Source organism: Oncorhynchus clarkii, chromosome 4, assembly GCF_045791955.1.
Source record: "Oncorhynchus clarkii lewisi isolate Uvic-CL-2024 chromosome 4, UVic_Ocla_1.0, whole genome shotgun sequence".
In the NCBI taxonomy this organism is placed as follows: domain Eukaryota; kingdom Metazoa; phylum Chordata; class Actinopteri; order Salmoniformes; family Salmonidae; genus Oncorhynchus; species Oncorhynchus clarkii.
Window position 1 is genome coordinate 57,046,291 of NC_092150.1, and position 25,565 is coordinate 57,071,855.

Here is a 25,565-nt window from a genome sequence, read left to right on the forward strand (position 1 = left end):
TGAGATGAGTAATGCTAGATACGGAAACATTATTAAAGTGGCAGTGATCCATTTCTAAAATTGGCAGTGATTCCAAATCTTTGTCTATAGGCAGCCGCCTCTGATGTGCTAGTGATGTTTCGCAGTCTGATGGCCTTGAGATCGAGAGACTGAAAAACAGCTTCTGTCTACACAGACCCTGGTTCGATTCCAGGTTGTATCACAACCAGCTGTGATTGGGAGTCCCATAGGGAAGCGCACAATTGTCCGGGTTTATCCGGGGTAGGCCGTAATTGTAAATAAGAAAAAAATTTTTTAACTGACTTGCCTAGATAAATGTTAAATCAAAAAATTTAATTAAATAAATTGTCTTTGGTATAGGCCTGTAATTTGTTGCAATGCTTTTTTTTGTCATTTCATTGGCAATGACATGCAGCTTGGATCATTACGGTCATTGAGGGTCCTCCCAAATATGAGTAAAATTATGTCCTCAGGTTTAATGGGGTGATTGTAGTCTAGTCGGGTGGGAGTGGCTACTATTTTGATAACGGGTGAAACAAAAACAACTGGATCGCCAACCCGTAGCTTCGTCCAGCAATTGGGCATTTGTATTAACATTTATTTGATCAATTCTGACTTTTACAGGTTAATATAAATGTAGTTTATAGCCCACCCTGAAAATGTGAGTCACATCCTCTCTGTTTTTCAGGCACTGGGTACCAAAACAATCAACATGTGCTTTTGATGTATCATAATAAATCTGCGGTAGTCAGATCGTCAAATCAAATGGGATATTGCGTTCACTTGTCAGTAAACTTGTGGACGGTTTAGTTCTATCCAACAAATACGTGATAAACCCGAATCAGAACTTGTATTGTGACGCAATAAGAAGCTTTTATTCTGCGTTCTGGTTTCATGTCCTTGCTCTTATTTTTGACATTATCTGCCCAGATTTTGATATTTGCCTCTACGATCAACATCCTACGAATTGTTCCAGCCTTGGATTTTCCGACGTGTAGGCTTCATCTGCTCATGCTCCAGCAGAACCAGCCAGCCCAATTACCAACATGGCTGTAAATGTTTCTTACGTATACATTTTTATTTTATGTATTCATCATTTCATATCCAAAGCCGCAGTCGAAGGGAGATTCTCCGACTTCAAAAGCTGTGCAGACGAGGAATGCAGTAGTAAGTACTTGGCGCTGAACTCAAGCGAACTTTCAGGATGCTTCCATCTTTCCATAGCTAGCTAGCTTGACCGGTGTTGTCATTTCAAAGGGAAGTTGTAAATACCAATACATAATAACCTAAGCTTGCTTAATTGTAACCTAAGCTTGCTTAATTGTAACCTTAGCTTGCTTAATTGTAGCCGAAGCGAAGTCTTAGCTTGTGTTGGCTACTGCCTGACTAATTGCCAAATTCTGGAACTACAACAACTGTTTCTGTAGTAACTACGTTAGTAGCTTGCACAATGTAAACAAGCTTTCGGCCTATATATTTTCAAACCAAAGGCAAAGCCACACAAGGGCCCATAGCTACTCCAAACTTGTGAACATTGACTAACTAGCTACATGACAACTTGCCAGTTGATCTGGCAGTCTTCTTAACTAACTAGCTAGCTACACACAATAAGAGATGTTAGCTTGATTGTAATCAACCTCTATAGTTACTTACTATATAGCATAGCAGTGTGAACAGACAACACAGAGTTACACATGGAGTAAATAATTAACAAGTCAATAACACAGTAGAAAAAAAGGGGGGAGTCTATATACATTGTGTGCAAAAGGCATGAGGAGTTAGGCGAATAATTACAATTTTGCAGATTAACACTGGAGTGATTAATGATCAGATGGTCATGTACAGGTAGAGAGAGATATTGGTGTGCAAAAGAGCAGAAAAGTAAATAAATAAAAACAGTATGGGGATGAGGTAGGTGAAAATGGGTGGGCTATTTACCAATAGACTATGTACAGCTGCAGCGATCGGTTAGCTGCTCAGATAGCTGATGTTTGAAGTTGGTGAGGGAGATAACAGTCTCCAACTTCAGCGATTTTTGCAATTCGTTCCAGTCACAGGCAGCAGAGTACTGGAACGAAAGGCGGCCAAATGAGGTGTTGGCTTTAGGGATGATCAGTGAGATACACCTGCTGGAGCGCGTGCTACAGATGGGTGTTGCCATCGTGACCAGTGAACTGAGATAAGGCGGAGCTTTACCTAGCATGGACTTGTAGATGACCTGGAGCCAGTGGGTCTGGTGACAAATATGTAGCGAGGGCCAGCTGACTAGAGCATACAAGTCGCAGTGGTGGGTGGTATAAGGTGCTTTAGTGACAAAACGGATGGCACTGTGATAGACTGCATCCAGTTTGCTGAGTAGAGTGTTGGAAGCCATTTTGTAAATGACATCGCCGAAGTCGAGGATCGGTAGGATAGTCAGTTTTACTAGGGTAAGCTTGGCGGCGTGAGTGAAGGAGGCTTTGTTGCGGAATAGAAAGCCGACTCTTGATTTGATTTTCGATTGGAGATGTTTGATATGAGTCTGGAAGGAGAGTTTGCAGTCTAGCCAGACACCTAGGTACTTATAGATGTCCACATATTCAAGGTCGGAACCATCCAGGGTGGTGATGCTAGTCGGGCATGCGGGTGCAGGCAGCGATCGGTTGAAAAGCATGCATTTGGTTTTACTAGCGTTTAAGAGCAGTTGGAGGCCACGGAAGGAGTGTTGTATGGCATTGAAGCTCGTTTGGAGGTTAGATAGCACAGTGTCCAATGACGGGCCGAAAGTATATAGAATGGTGTCGTCTGCGTAGAGGTGGATCAGGGAATCGCCCGCAGCAAGAGCAACATCATTGATATATACAGAGAAAAGAGTCGGCCCGAGAATTGAACCCTGTGGCACCCCCATAGAGACTGCCAGAGGACCGGACAGCACGCCCTCCGATTTGACACACTGAACTCTGTCTGCAAAGTAATTGGTGAACCAGGCAAGGCAGTCATCCGAAAAACCGAGGCTACTGAGTCTGCCGATAAGAATATGGTGATTGACAGAGTCGAAAGCCTTGGCAAGGTCGATGAAGATGGCTGCACAGTACTGTCTTTTATCGATGGCGGTTATGATATCGTTTAGTACCTTGAGTGTGGCTGAGGTGCACCGGCTCGGAAACCAGATTGCACAGCGGAGAAGGTACGGTGGGATTCGAGATGGTCAGTGACCTGTTTGTTGACTTGGCTTTCGAAGACCTTAGATAGGCAGGGTAGGATGGATATAGGTCTGTAACAGTTTGGGTCCAGGGTGTCTCCCCCTTTGAAGAGGTGGAAGACTGCGGCAGCTTTCCAATCCTTGGGGATCTCAGACGATATGAAAGAGAGATTGAACAGGCTGGTAATAGGGATTGCGACAATGGCGGCGGATAGTTTCAGAAATAGAGGGTCCAGATTGTCAAGCCCAGCTGATTTGTACGGGCATAGGCCTGGTTAGCTATAAAGCTAGCTATTGTTGACATAAAATACTGGCATGTCATTAACCCCTCTGCTTGCAAGTTCTTCTCTTCTCTTCTCTCTACCTTATCAAGACAAAAACAATATTCTATTTACCCTTAATGCTTGGCTTTCCTTTTGGATACTATGGCTCTGTAAAAAGAGAAGCAGATAAAACAAGGCTTACTTTAGTGATTTGTATTCTATTCACGCCCTGATTGTGCATGGGGCACAAAGGGTGGACGCTGAGGTAATGGGCTGAAATCTTTGGTAGGGGTGAAACAACTGATCTTTGAATCATTCCTCTCCACAGTGCTCTTGTGCCGGGGGAAAGCTTTTAGCGATTTCACCGGACCAGACTGTCGGTTTCTGCCATTTAAAAAAGGAGAGACTATATATGTCTACTATAAACTCTCAAGCCAAAGGACAAATATATGGGCAGGGAGTGTAAGTATGAGTTAATATTTCATTACAGCACCTGTCAAACGTTTGGACACATCTACTCGTTCAATGGTTTTACTTTATTTGTACTATTTTCTACATTGTAGCATAATAGTGAAGACATCAACACTTTGGAAAACACATGGAATCATGTAGCAACCAAAAAAGTGTTAAACAAATCAAAATATATTTTAGATTCTTCAAAGAATCCAATGTCTTGATGACTGCTTTGCACGCACTTGGCATTCTGTCAACCAGCTTCATGAGGTAGTCACCTGGAATGCATTTCAATTAACAGGTGTGCCTTATTAAAATTTTATTTGTGGAATTTATTTCCTTCTTAATGCGTTTGAGCCAGTTGTGTTGTGACAAGGTTCGGGTGGTTTACAGAAGATTTGGTAAAATACCAAGTCCATATTATGGCAAGAACAGTGCAGTCGCAAAAACCATCAAGTCCTATGATGAAACTGGCTCTTATGAGGACTGCCACAAGAAAGGAAGACCCAGTGCTACCTCTGCTGCAGAGGATAAGTTCATTAGAGTTAACTGCACCTCATATTGAAGCCCAAGTAAATGCTTCACAGAGTTCAAGTAACAGACATAGCCCAACATCAACTGATCAGAGGAGACTGTGTGAATCGGGCCTTCATTGTTGAATTGCTGCAAAGAAACCACTACTGAAGGACCCTAATAATAATAATAAGAGACTTGCTTGGACCTAGACACATGAGCAATGGACATTTAGACTGGTGGAAATCTGTCCTTTGGTCTGATGAGTACAAATTTGAGAGTTTTGGTTCCAACTGCCGTGTCTTTGTGAGATGCAGAGTAGGTGAACAAATTATCTCGACTTGTGTGGTTCCCACCGTGAAGCATGGAAGAGGTGTGGGGGTGCTATGCTGGTGACACTGTCTGTGATTTATTTAGAATTCAAGGCTCACTTAACTGGCATGGCTACCACAGCATTCTGCAGTGATACGCCAACCCATGTGGTTTGTGCTTAGTGGGACTATTATTTGTTTCTCAGCAGGACAATGACCCAACACATCTCCAGGCTGTTTTGGGCTTTTTGTGTGTTTTTTTTTTTTTTGAGTGATGGAGTGCAGCATCAGATGACCTGGCCTCCACAATCTCCCGACCTCAACCCAATTTGAGATGGTTTGGGATGAATTGGACCGCAGAGTGAAGGAAAAGCAGCCGACAAGAGCTCAACATATGTGGGAACTCCTTCAAGACTGTTGGAAAAGCATTCCTGGTTCAACAACACCACAAGCATTTTGCGACAGCTGCAATAACATCTGCTAAACAAGTGTATGTGACCAATAAAATTTGATTTGATTTGGGCTACTTTGAAGAATATCAAATATATTTAGATATTTTTTTGTACACTTTTTGGGGGTTACTACATGATTCCATATGTGTTCTTTCATAGTTTTGATGTCTTCACTATTATTCTACAATGTGGAAAATAAAGAAAAACTCTTGAATGAGTAGGTGTGTCCAAACTTTTTTACTGGTACTTTATGTGATAACATTGCAATCTAGAAGGAATGTTGAAGCTTTTTCTGTTTTGTTAACATGTTTCATTCTCTGTTTTGTTTCCATTTCTTACAATAGGTTGGTAACCGCTTTGGTTACTTCAATAAGGACCAACTCGTAATCAATCACATATACACTGAAAAAGAATTGGAGATTCCTGCTGAGGTAAGTCAATAAATAGATGTAGGCCTAGTTCACTACTGCCAATGCATCATCGCTTAAAACATTATCTGGAATGACTGAACTTCTTTCTGAAATGGGTAGTATGACTCAAACAATGTTTTTCTTTTCAGGAAACCGACTTTGTTTGCTTTGACACTGGACACGATAAGTTTGACAGTTATGACATTGATTCACTGTTAGGTTCCTCTTTATTGTTAACAGACGAGGAGGAATCTGTGCAAGTAACCACAGAGACTTTTTACCTAAACAAAAGTGCTGAGAGCACCACAGTGGAAGTGGATGAGCCTCCACCTGAAGTGACATTGTTAGAAAATGATGAGATTGATAGGGATGTTCCTGAGGACATTGATAAGGTTGTAGAGGTTCTAGATAATGATGATCTGAGACATTTTGAGGCTTTAGAGTCCTCTCTGCCTCAGCCTGAAACTCTTGACACAAAGGGAGTGGAATATAACACTGTACTTGAGACCACAGCTGAGAGGATCAAAGATTACCTTCAGAAAGATCAGCAGAGGACAGAGGACTCTGTGCCGTACAGTGTTGTTGAACCAGAGGAAGGTGAGATCAAAGAAACCCCCTCAGAACCTCTATCCAAAGATGATCCTGAGTTAGAAAATGCACCTGATGGTTTTTCAGAAGGCAGACCTATTCCGGAGTTAAAAACCACACTTGGAATAACTTTTGATGCTGTCACTTCCAATGATGAGGAAAGTGACAAGACTGAATATCAGCAGGATGAGGAAAGTGATTATCATCTCAGGGAAACTCCATTGCTGGCTTTTTCTGAAGAAAGTTCTAATTTGGAACACGAGAACATTCTGGAATCTGATCATACAGATGAGGAAGACAGTCTATCAGAGGTACCTCATACACAGAAACAGGACTCCAAGGACAATAACCTGTGGTCTGCATTTGGTGATACAGTTTTTAACATTGTCAGTGGTGGGGAAAGAATAGCTCATGTTGCCAGTTCAGAGGAAGATGAGGAGGATGACGAAGGTGAGATTACACCAGAGCAGCCTCCCAAAATTGAAGAACCCAAGGAGTCATTTGGCTGTTCTACTTCCTCTGAGCTAATCTTTGAGCAACCTGCGGACTCTAATTTCAGTGAGGATGCTGTCAAAGTACCTGATGAGGATTCTCAGATGTTGCAGTTTGAGGATGAATCTGAAGAAGCTGACATTGAACCTTCAACACCTCCTGCTGATGAGGCAGGACACACTGAGGCTTTAGCAGAGAATCTTACAGTAGATGACAGCCCAGTCCCTAAACAGCTCTCACAGACAGACATGCTCTCAGACTTTGATAGTAAAATTAACGAATTAGAGCAGAAACAAGCTGTTGAAGAACTCCCCATACAAAAAGAGGAGTCAATAGATTTCTCACAAGTAGAGAATACATTTAAACAGGGTGGTACAGAGCTTTTTAGACTATTGCGAGAACCATACCAGAAGATCCCAGATCCAAGTAAAAACACAATGGTGAAAGAGAGCCATCTTGAACTCCCCATAGAGGAGGATGATTCAATACACCTAGAGGGGGAAGAGATTGAGGAAGAGTTGCTAGAGGATGAAAATGCAGTATTGTCTTCATCCAAAACTGAGCACACTGATGAAAATGACACAGAAAGTCTATCTGAATTTGGGTCAGAGCAACCCAATAATTATACACAAACCGATGTTGTATCCAGTGATGTGTTGGATGTGGTCCAATACGACGAGGCTATTGACATAGAACCTGAGGTGCATGAGACTGAAAATGATGCTGAAAGCCACACACCCTCACTTAAAGATAAAGTTCTAGATCCCCTTCCAAACAAGGAAACGGAATACAGTGACAATGTGTTGAGGCTGACACTATTGCGAGACCACTTCAAGGAGGAGGATATGGAGCTCCTCCAAAAGATTCTAGGTCTTCAGAATCTCTTTAGGGTGGAGTTCCTGTTTTCTGACCTGGAGCTGAAGGCTGCCTGGCTGTCCCAGACAAACACCAGTAAGGACATTGAAAAGGTGCTGGAAGCCATTTTGGAAGCCTCTGAAACCCCAATCCTGGATGAGATTGAGAGGATGCTGGATGCCCAGGAGAACGCTGACCTGCAGCAGGAGGCTGGTGAGTTTGTTGAGGAAGCTTCCATCTTGGACGACTTCCAGGAATTGGTGTTCACCCTGAGTCAGAAGTACTCAACGGCCAGAAACAGTGCTCCCATGGCAGTGGGCAGTCAACTACACCCTGACACAGGTAATATATATTTTTTTCAGCTTATGTTCATGTCAGAGTATAGGAGGATTAAAACCTTTTGTTAAATAAATATTTAGAAAGTCTCATTACATTGCTAATGACGTGTTAATAATGCCTGGAGATTTGGTTTGCAGAATAAGCTGTATTTAAGAAATGCCCAAGAAGTACAACAAAGTAAATAGTAATCTGTTGACAGAACAAATACACTTCCTGACAATGACAGTTAGATTGTAATGCATGAACATTTACTCACTGTTTGCACCTCTCTGAATGTTTCAAAAGATGGGGATATGTCTGATGATGCGGAGGAAGAGAAGACATTCCCGCAGTCTGTGGAGGACATAAACAAGGACAACCTCACTGTGACAGAGACGGGTGAAGAGACTAAGGCACCTGAGAAGCCTGCCCATGATGGTCACAAGATACCAGATATGGGCATTGAGGAGGATAGTGGGTACTTGAACAGAAACAAAGACAATCAGGCAAGCTCTAAAACTCCAGAAGAAATCCAGAGGGGCCCTCAAACTATTTTGGAAAATACATTGGACATGGGACTTAGCGTAGACATGGATCACCCTCCCTCAGGTAGGTGTTCATTATATTTCCCTACTTTTGAAATTGTGGTGAGATGTAAACTGTATGCATTAACCTAATTTGCTTGTGCTGTATTTCCAGGCTCTCTGGAGTCACCTCCTGTCACTGATTTCCATGAAGATGAGCAGAGTGGTTCATCATTCGTATCAGTGCTAATTTTATCTGGTCATCTCATCACCCTGTTTTATGAGTATCTTGGAATATATGGTGTTATGGTAAGTTACTTCATGTATTTCTCTCTTGTGAATGGGCTTTCCTTTCCATTGTAATTGACTAATTGCCTGCATGTAGTGCTTAGGACTCAAGTATTCATACTTATTTTATTATTGCTGGGACAATGCATGTATTATTTTTATTTGGGGGGGCATTTGCCATGCTGACAGCGTTACCCAACCCTTCCCCTTTTTTTCAACTGGTAGTTGAGTACAGCACCGTTTCCGTTAAATTAAACGTTCCAGAACGTAAAAACGTACTGAATGCAGCCCAGGTTCAGTGATCCTTTCCCATTTTTTTGTAGACGTGTTCTAGTGAAGTGTAGGCTGAAGTTAAGTGTCCACAGCCGGTGTTTTGCTTATTGAGTGGGATATAAATGATCCCGCTACTCGTTTTACCAGGCTTTGCGTAGAGTAATCGCGTTCAGAACTCTAAAAGGAGGCTAGTAGACATGTTGTTGGCGAAGCAGAGTCAGCATTGGCAAGCTAACCTTCAAGCTTAGGTTATAGTAGCTAGAAAGATAGGTACATATTGTCCTCTCCTGGGTAAATAGAACCACGATGAAGGATCCTCTCCAGTAGTCGACAACGTTGATCAGTTGGTGAAATTAGGATTTTCGGGTTTACGCAAGCGACTTGCATTGCAAGTCACAAGCCAAACTAACTTGATAGCCAGCTCAGCTGTCAAAGTAACGTACAGTAGCGATGGATTCGGAAGAAACAACCCCATTACCCACTTTGCCCCTGATGACAGAATTTGATCAACTGTCTGTCTTGTACTGTCTTGTACTTCAATATGCAAGTAGTTGGCTACAATGTAGCTAGCTGGCAAGTCAAGTCTTAGGCCGCCATATGGCTGGCTGGCTAGCTACATTTGAAACTGAATCTTGTTGGCAACTTCATTGTCTTGGGGAATGATTTTGTCCAACAATACCTAATGCATTTCCCAAATTGTTGCAGCCTAGAATGGGTCACTTGATTGCTCTTAGTTTAGATTTTTTTCGAAGTGGAAGTTGCCTGTCCTCTTCCTCATTAAAAAAATTGGCTCACTTTCCATACTAGCAGTATCTGTTCTTCCTGTATCTGGGTCTCAGATCGAGAGGTGCCTTCAAGTTGTTGAATTTTGCTCTGACAGCTTCCCCTTACATAACTATCACCTGAGGTTACATGCCATTCAAATCTACACATGGCTCATGTCTAGTGATATGTTATGTAATCATCTGTTTTGTTTATTGGCCATTTTACAGGGTGAAAGGCTACATGATGCAATCTTTTGCACTCTAAATCCACATAGGCCTAAGGCTTGTTAGTTAGATCCACTCTGTGGTGATTCATTTAGCTATTCCCTGAATTTCACTGAGAGACTGCGATGGAAGTTCTGTATTGTGCAAAGGTCACCATGGATGGACAGTGTTAGGACCCCAGGCCAATCCAATCCCAATTGATTACATAAGGTCAAGGCAAATCTTCTCTCTATTGATTTTGATCAACACTAGGTTATAGTCTATGTCTATTTCTAAACCCACCTTGATTTGATCTGATCTTTGCATTGACCTAGAGGGTGGTCAGTGGGATATCCATTAGCCATGCTTGTAAATGGAACACTGGAATGCCTGATGGTTTAGTTCAATGTTTTTAACATCACTTATTTTCATCTGTCATCTCAGGCCAACTATTACCCAACTTATTTGCTAAGCCTGACATGTGCTGTCGTAATACTGATTGGACCTGTCTCTCCCCAGATGGTCACCAGTCTGCCAGAGCACTGGAAGCCAGGTCCAGACTTCTACAGCGTGTTCTGTGAACCCGTGCTGGTCACTGCAGGTGCCGGGGTCATCGGCTTCCTCTTCTGGAGGAGCATTCTATCTGTAAGTCGTTGTTGCACAGTTACCGCTTTCATAATTTCTGATTGCTTTATGTTATTCTATGATGTATTGTATGCTACCATTGAGGAGGCTGTTTGCTGCCACTTTTTTGTTTTCCTCCTCACAGGTCAAAAGCAAGTCATATCTAAGTAAGTTCTTCTCTCTGGCTATTTAGGGTGCATAGTGAATCCTCATTCATATTGCTTACAGGCTGTTGTCCTTGTCACGTGTAAACCATGTCTGATTTCATATTCTCGTCATGTATTTTATTAGTTACTGAAAAAGAGCTGGTGGACAGGATGAAAATGCTTGAACAAGAGAAGAAGGAGATACTCCAAAAGGTCGCTGAAGTGCGGCAACGGGTAAGTTGCAGAGACTTTTCACTGACTAAGATCCAGAATTTTGAGTTCAATGTGAATTAAGGGACATAATGTTTTGACAGTATATTTCTACTGGGTTCCCCTTAGGGCGAAGAACTTAAAGAAAATCAAAAGCTGTCTGAAAAATCTGCCACTTTATCTCTGGAGAAGATCCAGGATTTGGAGGTGTCTCTGAGAAATATTATCTTGATCACATGTCATTGTCATGTTGACAATTATTTAATTTTTTATTATAATTGTTTTCTTCTCCATAGTGTTTAAATTGACTACGCATTTTCTTTTTCTATCCAATAGAATATTGTGCAAGAGATGGAGAGACAAAATGAGCGCCTGGATGAGGAAAATCACTTACTCGCCATATCCTTTGACAAAGAGCGGGCCAATACTGCGAAACATGAAGATATGGTGAGTAGTATTGAGCGATTTGGCTGTAATTAAAATGTTTCAGAACAACCAATTCTCTGATGTCGGTTCAATTATTTGAATCCCATTAAGTTAGTTTATTATGTGAGCTCAATGTGCCGTTTCTCTAGAGAGAAATCAAATGAAGCACAAACTTTGGGACGTTGTAGTTTTCAACAGGCAAATAAATATTCAACATAGTTTAGTGCAGAAAATGTGGTAATTGACTAAAATGACCACAATCCATTACAGCTACCTGGACTTGTGCGGGCAGTCACAGAGAGAAAGTGACAGCCTGCAAACAAAAGAGACACCCTAGAGAGCAGTTGCTTTCGTGATGTAGACAGCATAGCCAGCTACTATTAGCCAGCTACTATCCTAAATAGGATGGCTCGTTGATGAGCACAGAGAAAGATGGTTGTCATTATGCTTATCATTATCTTTGCCCATAGATGTCCGAAATGGACAAAACCATTGAGAAGTTGAAGTGCAGCAAGAAGAAGACCCAGGACGCACTCTCCAAGGTATATGTCATATACGTGAACATGCCCAATGAAAATATGTCAAATATATTAACATTGCAACAATCAAATGTAAAGTGTTTATTTCCTTTTAATTATCCTTATCATTGAATCTGTAGTCTACCATTCTGATGGATGAAGTCAAGCTCCGTGACGATGCCCGGAATGTCCAGCACCAGGTTCTGGAGAAGGATATTGCCACCCTGAAGGAGGAGAACCTCTCGGTGAGTACCAATATGGAACAACAATTCACAATTTAAGCCTCAAGACATTGTGTAGGACTCATTGGCCATGCAGTGCCTGCATAGCATTGTCCTTATGACCTAATTTCCTTGTTACAGCTGCACCATGCTGCCAAGTTGTGGGAGGAGAAGCACAGGGAGACAAGAGAGCAGATCAAAGTCTACCACAAGTCTCAGAAAGACCTGGAGGATTCCCTCGTTCAAAAGGACCACAACGTTGAGGTTTGTTTTTTACACGTTACGATATTGTTACACACATCAATTCCTGTTCACACCTTCTCAAATGCACCTTGATGACAAAGAAACATGTCACCTTTATTATGTTCCAAAAAAATACTTCTTGACTGATTCCAGGGGAAAAGTGTCTCAATTGGTGCTTCTCAACCTCTCTGGCAGGTTCTGTCTGACCTGCTAGGAGACCTGGAGGCCTGCGATGACCTGAAAGGTGGAGTTGTGGCTAACGGGGAAGCCTTTAACGGTAAGTCACCTGACACTGTGCCCCTATCAGAGGAGGCTGGTGGGAGGAGCTATAGGAGGATGGGCTCCGTGTAATGGCTGGAATGGAATGAAAAACATGGAAACAGTGTGCTTGACTCCGTTCCGTTTACGCCATTATAGTGAGATGGTCCTCCTATAGCTCCTCCCACCAGCCTTCTCTGATTAGGATACTGTCATGTGATTTGGTCTTATGTAGCAACATTTTAAATCGTTTTTACATTGGATTAAGGTAGAGACTTGGAGCAACAAAATGGTATTTCAAACACTACAGTTGAGGAACAATGGGAAAGTAATTCTGCTTTGAAAGTTAATAAGCTTGTAACTCATACTGGAGAGCTCTTCTTTGTCTATACCCATTCAGCATTGTTCACACCCTCTTTAACCTTAGCCCCACCCATCTCTTTAAGGATTCACATGTGAGGTCGTGTACTAAACTACCAAAGATTTCAAGACTAAAGGCTGGTTTACACTACGTCTATCGACATGTCTGTAGACAGTTGTCGCGGTGACATGAACATTCTATTATGAAGAGAAAATCGAATCACAAAAAACGACAGGCCGCATGACATCAGCAGCCTGGTGGTCCAAAATAGCATAATTGGTGTATTTTAACACCAATAAACCCAACCATTTAAAAATGGAATTTTGTATATGTCAATCTAGCAAACCAAGAACATTTCTAAACATTGGTTTGGTTTGTTTCTAGCTTGTTAGTTGGCTAGCCAGTTCAAATAATGACCATATCATATACCTGACAAAGTCTTAACTTTAGCTAATTAGTATTCATTATTACAGGAAAATAAACTCACAACAAAATCATTATATACAAATTAAGAAAATAGCTTATGGATATTAGTGTGACGAAGTAAAAGCAGGGTATTCTACTGGAGAATTTTAGTACTTGGACAGTGTCTCGCTGGCCTAGCGTTATATCCTAATTTGGACTTTTATGCAGGTCATGTTCTTCACGTCTCTGGTGATCACACACATATCAAATAAAATCTGGTTACTTGCATAGTGGAGACTTTTGTTTAGCTAGCTAAACAATTAACCATAATCCAAACTCATAACGTTACTACCTTGCATGAATCCCCTGGTAGCTAAAACTAACCAACTAGTTCAATGTTAACCTAGCTAGCTAACATTAGGCTATAACTAGAAATGCAAATGCGTCTGCGATATGAATAATATTATTACACAGATCAATCACTTAACATTAGTTGGCGATCCAGCCAGCTAACGTTAGCTAGCTAACAATATGCTTTATTTTGCAATGAGAAAACGACTTTCTGACAATTAGAAACATATATCTGAAAATAGTTTCCCTTAATTTGAAGATGTATAAAACACCTGTCTCCAGAATACAACAGCCTTCAATGTGTTCTATTTTCGACTGCCTCTGCATATTTGCAATCAAACCACAGAATTTTCTCCATCTACTAGCTATCATACTCTGCTTCCACCGGACAGTCCACTGATTTCAAAACTTGGTCCTCCTAAAAGTGGAGAGCATCTTTTCAAAAAAGCTGCGTTAGAAAGGATTACTTACACATACTGAGAAGCTCATGTTATAGACCAAAGCGTGCTACATGGCAGACCAATCCGAACTCGTTTCATGGCGCGTCCAGCTCATCCATTATCTCAGCCAATCAAGACTAGAGGGAAGGTTCCTTCCTTTTTCTGTGGCTAAACTAACTCGGCTCGTAGTTTACCATTTTTACTCGTATTTACGGATGGTATACAAGTTTGTTATTAAGGCACATGGAAGTTCACATACCAGAAGGCATTTTGCAAAAAAAAAAACGCATTTTGATAGTTATACATGATAGTTATACATTCAAATGCCTCTCCTGTGAATTATTGACATGGTACATACGCCTACTTTCCTGAAACGTGTCACTGTGTTTACTATTATTTGTTTCAGACAAGCAGACCATCATCCAAAACCGCATTAAGCCAATGATGGTCGTCTCTCGGGTAAGACTGAGTTCTTTCTTGAACAGACCCAGATTTCTGTGTACCTGAAGGCAGGTAAAACTTGTGCTCAGAACCAAGAAGTGTGTCAACTCTTGCACTAACTGTTGGCAGAACTTTCCACAGGTCCAGACCACTCTGTCTGTTGTGGAGGAAGAGCGCGATCGCTTCATGACCAAGCTGCTGAACGAAGAGAAGTCCAGGAAAGAGCTGGAAGGTATGTCCCAGCAACTAGAATTTGATATGCATCACTACCTTTTCTCTCTCAACACTATCAACTTGTTTTCGCCACAGAGCAATTTCAGAAGCTGGAGCATGACATCTTGTTGCTGAAAAGTGACAAGAACCACCTGGAGAACCAGTACAAGACCCTGCAGCAGAAGAATGACATCATGACCGAGATGTACCAGCAGAAGGAGAACGCTTTGCAGCAGTAAGTAGAATCAGAAGTGGTGCAGTTCATGCATTAATACTTTAGTAGGGTTTGTTCTCCATGGTTCCACAGCATTAAAATAAAAAAAAATTGTCTTTTACTGTATTCTTTTACTGTGAGGTTTGAGGTTTTCAAATGGACTTAAAGTAGAGTTTGATTTAATTTGTGTGTCGCCTTACAGGAAGCTGACCAAGGAGGAGTTTGAGCGCCCCAACAAGGAAGACCGGCTGACGAAGGTGGACAGCAAGGCCCTAGAGGAGGAGGTCAAGGTGTGTAGGCAGCGCGTTAAAGAGATCCAGGATAAGCTGAAACGGACCGAGAAGTCCTACAAAGCCCAGATCTTTAAGCAGGAGCAGACATCTCACGAGAACTGGGTTTGTACAATACAACTTTTTTTTAGTCCATTTGTTAAAGAAACAACATGTCTCATTTCTCAACCCCCATCGATGGCACATACATTAGGATCAGGACATTTTTTTTTTTAAGTATTCTGTTTGGCCAGTCATTTGTAAGGTGAATTTAGTCCAAAACAGGAGATTTTAAATGTCTATTCCTTCTCTCTAGGCGATTGCACGCGCCGCAGAGCGAGCTATGTTCAACGAGAAGAAGGAAAACATTCACCTTCATAACTTGTGAGTGCAACACTAATACAACAGACTCAATTGGGCTATACCAATGCAGGGCTCAAGGCATATTTAGTTGATGGCACCAGCACATGATTTGGTTGCATACATTTTTCGCCACTGCACGGATATAATGACCTGACCTGTGTCCCATAATGTACCTGCATTCCATACAGAACCAGGCTAATAATGACTAGCCATCTTTACATTAGCATGCCCTTGAGTTCTAACATTGATTTGGATAGATTTACTCAGGGTGCAATGTGACTTTTTTGTCAGTGGAAGTTTATAAATCCATTGAGATGCATGCTTTCTCTCTCTATTCAGCTAGTAATAGGCTACATTTGGTTATTAATTAATGATATATTAAAAAGCTGTATGATATACTTTTGCAATGTAAGACATTGCTCTGTTTGTTAGAATTGCGGAAATGTATTTTCTAAAGTAAGCCTGTAAAATATTATTTTACATTTAAAAATAGTATGTTGTCCCTTAATCAAGACAGACTGCTTTTTGAAGGAGAGTTCAATATGTCTACAGTAGGCTAGCCAAGACAAGTGCTAGTTGTCTTTGTAGCTTTCTTTTTTGTACACTATCAACAGTAGCCAGTAGAATATATTTTTTCTCCAGTGACAAGCGAACTGAGATGGTATTCTAGGATTCAAAAAGTAAGATATTTCTTCTAACACATCCAGGGAATGCATGATTGGTATTTTGATGTGAAACCTGTCCAATTAGGATCCAAAATGATCCAATATGTCTGCCTACACAGCTTGACCTAGGCTATATTATTCACCACCTGAGGAAGTGGAAACTCAACACACTTATCTAGATTGCTAACTCTAAAAATGTTAATGTTACTAGATAGCTAATTTATTAGCAAATGTAATGTCTTACAAAAGATTTCCAGCACTAGGCCCGTCCAGGCTACTGGATGTAGCCCTATTCACTGCAAATGGTGCACTCCACCGGCGCATCAAAACCATGTACTACATAGCCTACTCCGGTTGTTAAGTGGTGCCATGAGCTCCATATTGAGAAATGTAATTGTATACTCACAGAAAGCTGTGACTCTCCTCTCTGTAACTAGAACAACAGTAGCTGCTTTGCAAACGGCCTTTTTCCGAATTGCATTTTAAGCAGCGGTCATATGGTTGTGCTAATTAGAATGCGCACCTCACCTATTGCTCACTCAAAATGGAGACAGGCAGATCCTTTCATTTGGTTAATTTTTGGTCAATATCACATTTACTTTTTGAATGAGTCATAATAGTAAAGTAAAAAGAGAAGCATTGTGAACCAAAGGTTGCACTGCCAAGTCGAAGGGCCACAAATGCAAGTGTTTTGGTCACAGTTTTGCAAGCTGTATTAGTCTAGATTTGGAGGTACAGTATTGAGAATCTAAATGCCTGGTCTCTTTTTTTCACCCTAGACTGACTTCCATGTCCAGCAAGCTGAATGAGCTCCGTAGGCCTCTGTTCAAGCCCACCCTTGGGATGGCTCCCATGCCCCTCCGACAAGGTAAGAACCAATCCTCAGTTCACGTTATTTAGTGCTGGCGACTGGCACGTCTGCATTCAGTAAGGGAAAATTGTCAGAACATATCTTGCAGATAGAAATGAAATGAATAGGGCTGATATGACACTATTCTTGAGGACAGAGAATCATATTTCTATCTGAACGTTCTGTAACGTTCCTGGACATTTCTATTGTCTTGTCGGTTGGATATCAGCTGTGACTGCGTTTCAAATTAGATCTTGGACTTTTTGACTGTCTGATACCCCATCTGCTGTTTGACTTCCACCCTCTGAAATGCATGTTTTCCTGAGGTTTTGATTTGTATTCCTTGCAGCTGGTCCAATGTGGAGAGACGGACAGTGTTTTGTTAAATGGTTTTGCTAAACAGGTGATTAGTACGGGCCCTCACCTGTGAGTGGAGGTGCCCCTTCCCCCTCCTCTCATGATAGAAGTTCACGGGTGCCCCCCTGTGGGGTGAAGGAACGAGCCCTATCGGGAGTCTCCTGAACCCCCGGCCCGGACAGCCTTGGCCCTGCTGATTGGCTGAGCAGTACCATCCCTCAGCCAATCAAACCCCCCTTGTTCACCCTTGTATGCCCTGACTCCCCGCTTTCTTTTTCACCTTTCCTTTTCCCTGTCTTTACCTCCGCTGTGGTGTTTTAATAATTCACTTATTTTTCTTCCTACTGCTCTCATCCTGCTCCTTACTGGTACCCACCTCTGACCTTTTCCTCTTCCTAATGTTTGTCTTCTGATTACGTCCTCTCTGATTTTCAAAGACATTCTTTCCTGTCTCTTTCACTGCCATCTTTTCTCCCTCTACTGCCATCTTTCTCACCCGTGTTTGCGTGTCCAGACGACCCAGAATGCTCCTATGCCCCTGTTTGCTTTCACAATTTGGAATAACCGCTCTTGCATGCCTCTTGCTCTTTCAGTATTATGGTGGAGTTTTTGTTGTGTTCAGCTGTTGTGTGTGGAACTCGTTAGGTTACAAAAGCTTCAGCCTTTGCTTTCCCTTGTGGGATTACTGCATTCCATACATTTTTATGTTTAAAATATACACTACCGTTCAAAAGTTTGGGGTCACTTAGAAATGTCCTTGTTTTTGAAAGAAAAGCATTTATTTTTGTCCATTTAAAATAACATCAAATTGACCAGATATACAGTGTCTACATTAATGTTGTAAATGACTATTGTAGCTGGAAAGTTTTTTATTTTTTTTATGGAATATCTACATAGGCGTACAGAGGCCCATTATCAGCAACCATCACTCCTGTGTTCCAATGGCACGTTGTGTTAGCTAATCCAAGTGTATAATTTTAAAAGGCTAATTGATCTTTAGAAAACCCCTTTGCAAGTATGTTAGCACAGCTGAAAACTGTTGTTCTGATTAAGGAAGCAATAAAATTGGCCTCCTTTTAGACTAGTTGAGTATCTGGAGCATCAGCATTTGTGGGTTCGATTACAGGCTCAAAATGGCCAGAAACGAAGCACTTTCTTCTGAATCTCGCCAGTCTATTCTTGTTCTGAGAAATGAAGGCTATTCCTTGTGAGAAATTGTCAAGACACTGAATATCTCGCACAACGCAGTGTACTACTCCCTTCACAGAACAGCGCAAACTGGCTCTAACCAGAATAGAAAGGAGTGGGAGGCCCCGGTTCACAACTGAGCAAGAGAACAAGTACATTAGTGTCTAGTTTGAGAAACAGACGCCTCACACGTTGAGGAACTGGCAACTTCATTAAATAGTACCCGCAAAACACCAGTCTCAACAGTGAAGAGGAGACTCCGGGATGCTGGCCATTTTGAGCCTGTACTCGAACCACGCAGCCGTTATACTGCTCAGGAAGGAGACGCATTCTGTCTCCTAGAGATGAACTTAATCCTAACCGACTTGTTGAAAAACACGTTTTAATGACTCCAACCTAACTGTATATACACATACACACAGTACCAGTCAGAAGTTTGGACACCTACTCATTCTAGGGTTTTTATTTTTACTATTTTATACATTGTAGAATCATAGTGAAGACATCAAAACTATGAAACAACACATTGAATCATGTAATAACCAAAAGTGTTGAACAAATCAAAATATATTTGAGATTTTTGAAGTAGCCTCCCTTTGACTTGATGACGCCTTTGCACACTCTTGGCATTCTCTCAACCAACTTCACCTGAAATGCTTTTCCAACAGTCTATTGTTGGCTGTTTTTCCTACACTCTGGGGTCAAACTCATCCCAAACCATCTCAATTGGGTTGAGGTCGGGTGATTGTGGAGGCCAGGCCATCTGATGCAGCACTCCATCACTCTCCTTGGTCAAATAGCCCTTACACAGCCTGGATGTGTGTTGGGTCATTGTCCTGTTGAAAAACAAATGATAGTCCCACTAAGCGCAAACCAGATGGGATGCCGTACCACTGCTGTGGTAGCCATGCTGGTTAAGTGTCCCTTGAATTCTAAATAAATCACAGACCGTGTCACCAGCAAAGCACTATCACACCACACCACCTCCATGCTCCACGGTGGGAACCACACATATGGAGATCATCCGTTCACCTACTCTGTGTCTTTTTGAGACGCAAAGGTTGGAACCAAAAACTCTCACATTTGTACTCTTCAGACCAAAGGACAGATTTCTGTCAGTCTCATCTCCATTGCTCTTGTTCATTGGCCCAAGCAAGTCTCTTCTTATTGGTGTCCTTTTAGTGGTTTCTTTGCAGCAATTTGACCATGAAGGCCTGCTTCACATGGTCTCCTCTGAACAGTTGATGGTGAGATGTGTCTATTACTTGAACTCTGAAGCATTTATTTGGGCTGGTAACTCTAATGAACTTATCCTCTGCAGCAGAGGTAACTCTTGGTCTTTCCTGTGGCATTTCTCATGAGAGCCAGTTTCATCATAGAGCTTGATGGTTTTTGCGACTGCACTTAAAGAAACTTTAAAAGTTCTTGAAATTTTCCAGATTGACTGATCTTCATGTCTTAAAGTAATGGACTGTTTCTTTTTGCTTATTTGAGCTGTTCTTGCCATAATATGGACTTAGCCCTATTTGGTAAAATACCTTCTCTATACCACCCCCTACCTTGTCACAACACAACTGATTGGCTCAAATGCATTAAGAAGGAAAGAAATTCCACAAATGAACTTTTAACAAGGCACACCTGTTAATTGAAATACAGTCCAGGTGACTACCTCATGAAGCTGGTTGAGAGAATGCCAAAAGTGTGCAAAGCTGTCATCAAGGCAAAGGGTGGCTTCTTTGAAGAATCTCAAATATTCTGGTACTGGTACTTCTAGTTCTGGAAGAATAATATCCTACCATGACATGACCAAACATTTTCCTCGGACTGCAAATAGACCAGACTTTGCTATAAATAGATGGTAGCATGAACCAGTAACGTGGTCTTGAGTCAGGTGCCTAATGACAACCAGGAGAGCCAAGGTTAGCATTCTAGAAGATTTGACGTTTTACGTTGATGTATCACCGTGTATTTATTGTCCAACAGGACCACGACCTCACGGCCGTTACCCTCCTGACCACAAACACCCAGTGGCTTCTAGACCTGGTAGGGATTGTATTTTTTGTCAATGAGGGTTGATGTGGTATTATCCCTAATCGAGCCCTTATCCTAAATCTCCTCTAATCATTCTGCCCTTTTTATCCTCCACAGACACCATGGCCCCAAGTACATCCTCACCAAGCGATCTGGGCAGCTCGGTAAGTGTCTCAAATTGACTGAAAATGTCCACAGGTTATTTACTTCCTTATTACGTAACAATGTCAGGAGGGAAAAAGTGACATGGAATTAGAGAAGGAAAGTTTCAACGAAACACCGTGAGTCCTTACGGTCTTATGGGCATCTCTCCCCCCTGTTCCTCCATCATGTGGGTGTGTTTGCACTAAACAGACCGCTCCACTAGAGTCACAGGCTGAGGCCCAGGCCTCCACCGAGAACCCAGAGGCAGTGAGTATTATGTTGGAGGCAGCAGTGGCAGGGATGTGGATGTGTGTGTGAGCATGCTTACCCCAGCCGTGGATCAGTGGCTGGAGTGGCAGTCAGCTGGGTAGTGGCTTCACAGGGTTGTCAGACTTAACATTGCTGGCTGGAGTCTGACATGCGTGGTTGCTTGTTTTAAGGAGCTTACAGACGGGCTGCGGTAAACTGAACATTTCTGCCTACTGTGTGTAGATGCCAGCGGTCTCGGTTGTTGTCAGCTCGACGGTTGTGATTTTAAAACATTGGTTGGTTGGCGAGATGGACTCTGCTCAATGGTCAACCATGCATATTTTGAAGCCTTGAGCGTAGAGCCAACGCCGCAGCTCACTGGAGTGAGTACCACGAACGGCGACAATTGCAAAACTGCTTGCCTTTTGCCGCCCTAGTCCCATTGAAGTCTGAAGACCTTTGCCGCTCCCCGTGGCCCGTCTGTAAGCTCCTTTTTATTTTTTCCCTATATTACAACACCCACCCTCCCTCTGACCCCCACTGAATGAATTGGTGACACTGTTCTACAAAGCCATAACTTCAGCACAACTACATGATGGATATCTCAAATGTGTTATCATTTAAAGCTGTGTGTGTTTTGAGGTTAATGCTTTGTGTAGCACTTGGTTGTGTGATTCTTGTGGGACTGTGTAACTTGACTTATTATTGTGGGATATTGTTGTCTTTCTCACCAGTGCATAATTGTTTGTTTTGTTCTAACCTAACGAAACTGTTTGAATCAGATGAAAGGGACTCTCATTGTTGGTGCCAGCAGCAGGGCTACAAGTACAATGGACCTATTGCTATTCTTTGTTTTAATATTTTTTGTTGTTGTTCCTCTAGAACACTCGACCTCAGGGTCCTGGCTCCCTGCTGGTCTCTCCCATCAGGCCCCCCCCCGACTCAAGACCCGGCCCCCTCAGACCAGTCATCAGCCATCCCTCCGGACTCTGCTACCGTCCCATTCCCGGACGCCACCACATCCCTCCTCCCCCACCCTTCATGCCTCCCGTGTACCGACCAGACAACGGACACTCAGGCATGATGCCTCCTGGACCCCCACCGCCTAACGGACACCCGTTGATACCACCCGGACATCGGCGTCCAACTCCTGGTGCTTACAGTGCCCCTTCCCCACACAACCGGTACCTTCCTCCACCTTCTCACTATGAACCGGTGCCTCCCCCATTCGGTAGGTGGTGAATTCTGGCCCCCAGCTTTTATCTCAAGTTGAGTCTTTGTTATTCGCATCGCTAACCACAACTGAAATACTATTGTTATGTTGGTACTACAGTGTTATATTTAATTTGTTTGTTCATTTTTCCTTCTATCTAGGTGTTTCCGGCAGCACTCCTATGGCCCGACCCATGGGACCCCCACCTACCTACGTGCACTATGGACCACTTGATAACTCCATCCTGCCCCCTGGGGTGGCCCCATACCCTCATGTCGGCCCCAGAGACTTCCCTATGCAGCCACAGGTCCCACATGGCCATGACTCTTCAGTGGGCCCCCAGCCCGGCGCTGGCCCCCAGGGCCAAGACTATAGGTCCCAGCAGGCAACAGCTGCCCCCCAGGACTCAGACAGCTCTGCCATGGCAGAGCCTTAGACACCTACCAACCATTAACGACCCAGCTACATTTAATCAACCAAACAACCAAACAACAGAAGTATCTAAAAAGTTAGTTCCTATTAAAGCATCATAAAATCAATGTCTTATGTTTCTTGTCTGAAATGTAATAGACTTGAAGAGGAGTAGTACTGAGGCTTGTTACTCTGCAAGAGGTCCTATTGTGCAATAACATTTCTATTGTGTGACTGAGCTTTTTTTTTAAAGGTTATTATGTTGATTTTTGTATTCATTTCACAATGTTATCATGGTTTCCTGTGGAAATTATTATTAAAAAGAAATGGACCCCAAGCTTTTGGGTTGCTTGATCAATCATTTCAGAAGTACCATATTATCTGAGCTCTTCCCAAAACTCTCTTCAGAATGAACTGAAAGGGAAAGTTGAAAGTCAGATGTAATTTACTGTTCTTAGGATATTTTATTAATAAAACTGGTAAAAGATACTGCAGTTTTATATTGTTCATATGACGCATATGACAACTTTTGCGATCCATTTTAGTTTGAAAGGAAATGTCTGACAGTGCATTTTGTTTTGTATGGGTAGCTGCATTACATGTGAAAGGCCAGTAAATCACCCACTAACTGAACACCTGTCATATTACATTTGTTTCACATTTGTTTCTTTTTGTTATGTTACATCAGGAATGCATCACATTTTTTCTATTTATTATCAATAAAAAGAAAATAAGCAAATTTTTTTTTTGCACGTGACTAAAGACTATTTGCATTAAATGTATATCATTGCATGCTTTGGTTAGAAATGTTTTACTCTGTAGGTCCCAGAACTTTTCTTTGTACCCACTGACTATTTACCTCTACCAAAACACTTGACTGATTATTGGCATATCTGGAATGTTATGATGTACACTGTTATCGAGGCTGTCAAATTATTGTGTAGCTGGGCACTGCTCTGCCTGTCACCATACTGTACACTGAAAGTGGTTCTGAATGAATGACACAGGGAAAAGTAAGGGCATACAAGGGTTTGAGTCTTATGCTATAGTCCAGGGTTTCCCAAACTCAGTCCTTTTGCCCTAGCACTACACAGTTGATTCTATTAATCAACTCATCAAGCTTTGATTATTTGAATCACGACCGAGTTTGCGAAACCCTGCTCTAGTCTACAGAAACAGTGCAGGTAGAATGAACAGGGTTTGTCATCACGTTCCAGGTTTGTATTGACATTGTACATTTCTACAGTATGTGACGCCATAAATGGAGTTACTGAAGGTTAATCATGATGACGTAAGTGGATTTTTTGTCGACACCCAACACTTGAATTTGCTGTCTTTGTATATGCTAACAATAACTGCTACAGTATATACCCATCTGTTTATTCCTGATTTAAGTGGATAATTCTGGTAATTACTATGGGCACTCCTGCAAAGCATTCGCTAGTCTTACGCTAGTCTTCAGTGGCTATGTTCGTGAGAATCAAATATGTGATTCATGATGACTAACTGATCTACGAATAATGAGTTGTTTATTTTATGATGCGAGGTCATTTGTTTATCAGTCAGCAGTCACCTGCAATGTCAAACAAGCCCAGTGAAAATTTGACATGTTTGGTTTCGCTCCTTTAGCAAGTGTAAAGAAGGACCACTATTCGAACAGCATTTTGTTTATTAAAAATGAAAGTAGTGTAAATTGTCAGTCCAATGATAAATGTTCATTTTCTCACAACCTGTTACCAAAAGCACAACACTGTATTGACAATCGTCAACCCTGTCGGACAGCACACACAATAATATGATAGATTAGTGTCTCTTAATGCCGTGTTCAAAACAACTGGGAACTCAGAAATCTCCGACTTCAGTGTGTTCAAGACAACCGGGAACTCTGAAAAAAACAAGCTCTGACTGGGAGAAATCTTTTAAGTCATCCAACTCGGACTTCCAAGTTGGGAACTCTGGCACCTTTCTAGAGCTCTGACTTTCCGACCCGAAGATCACTGACGTCATGATTTGACCAAAGTTCCCAGATGTCTTGAAAGCACCATAAGTGTATTCAGTTAGTGCCAATACAACAAAAAAATATCAACATTTTAATAAAATGGAGACAATGTTTAAATAGTGGTTAGCCATTGTGGCCTTGATGGGAACAGCATTCAAAACAAAGGTAAAAGTCAACTTCAGTTACATGCAGCATCCTTTTCAACTCCCTTTATAACAGGATGACATAGCATCTCAGAATCCTTTTTGAATGCTAAAAAATGCATCCTTCCTCCCATCCTTGAAGTAATCACACATATAATGTGATAGGATAGATTAAAGCAAATATCCCAATATATTACTTTTACCTATTAAATAACGCTAGATCAGTGATAAGGATGTAAGTAAATGAACAGGGCAGTTATATATTTTCACTGTGGCAGTGTCAAATGGGCACAATGAGATATTTTGAAATTTGCACCAGGATATGACATCATCAATACACCACTTGAGCACCAATGACCATGTTGATCCTCTTTCATCCCCAAAGGGAAAGGCAGTGGAAGACTAAAGACGAGGCTGGTTGTTTTTCTGCTGGTTGTTTGACATACAGTACCAATTGCTATCTCAACTCTTCTTTTCCATTGAGCGTCATGCAGAGAAGAGAGAAAAAAGTGATCGCTAATTGGCACCAGAGGGGTCAAATGCGTTTGTAACCAAGTGGAAATTTACCATATACAACTGGGAAAAATCTATTTGAAAGGCCCTCCAACTGGTAATTACTAGTGGGAAACTCATACATCATCCTGAGCTCCCACTTCTCCCACATGCTGACGTCACCTACTTAGGAAATGACCTGGATAACAGCATTTTTCTGCAATTAAATGC

General features: G+C 41.9%; 1 protein-coding gene across 1 annotated transcript; it reads left to right on the forward strand.

Annotated features, from left to right (window-relative positions):
• Positions 1-1,027: 1,027 nt before the first annotated feature.
• On the forward strand, positions 1,028-23,037 carry LOC139406977 (transport and Golgi organization protein 1 homolog). Its single transcript, XM_071150198.1, has 25 exons — positions 1,028-1,167; positions 3,773-3,906; positions 5,518-5,604; positions 5,733-7,860; positions 8,143-8,445; positions 8,536-8,669; positions 10,409-10,534; positions 10,659-10,680; positions 10,805-10,893; positions 10,999-11,076; positions 11,206-11,316; positions 11,766-11,837; positions 11,954-12,058; positions 12,176-12,298; positions 12,473-12,554; positions 14,499-14,551; positions 14,675-14,765; positions 14,843-14,981; positions 15,163-15,355; positions 15,546-15,613; positions 17,037-17,125; positions 20,636-20,695; positions 20,801-20,847; positions 21,959-22,307; positions 22,451-23,037. The coding sequence occupies exons 1-25, from the start codon at positions 1,047-1,049 to the stop codon at positions 22,723-22,725; spliced, it is 5,079 nt and encodes a 1,692-aa protein (XP_071006299.1). The 5' UTR covers positions 1,028-1,046; the 3' UTR covers positions 22,726-23,037.
• Positions 23,038-25,565: the final 2,528 nt, after the last annotated feature.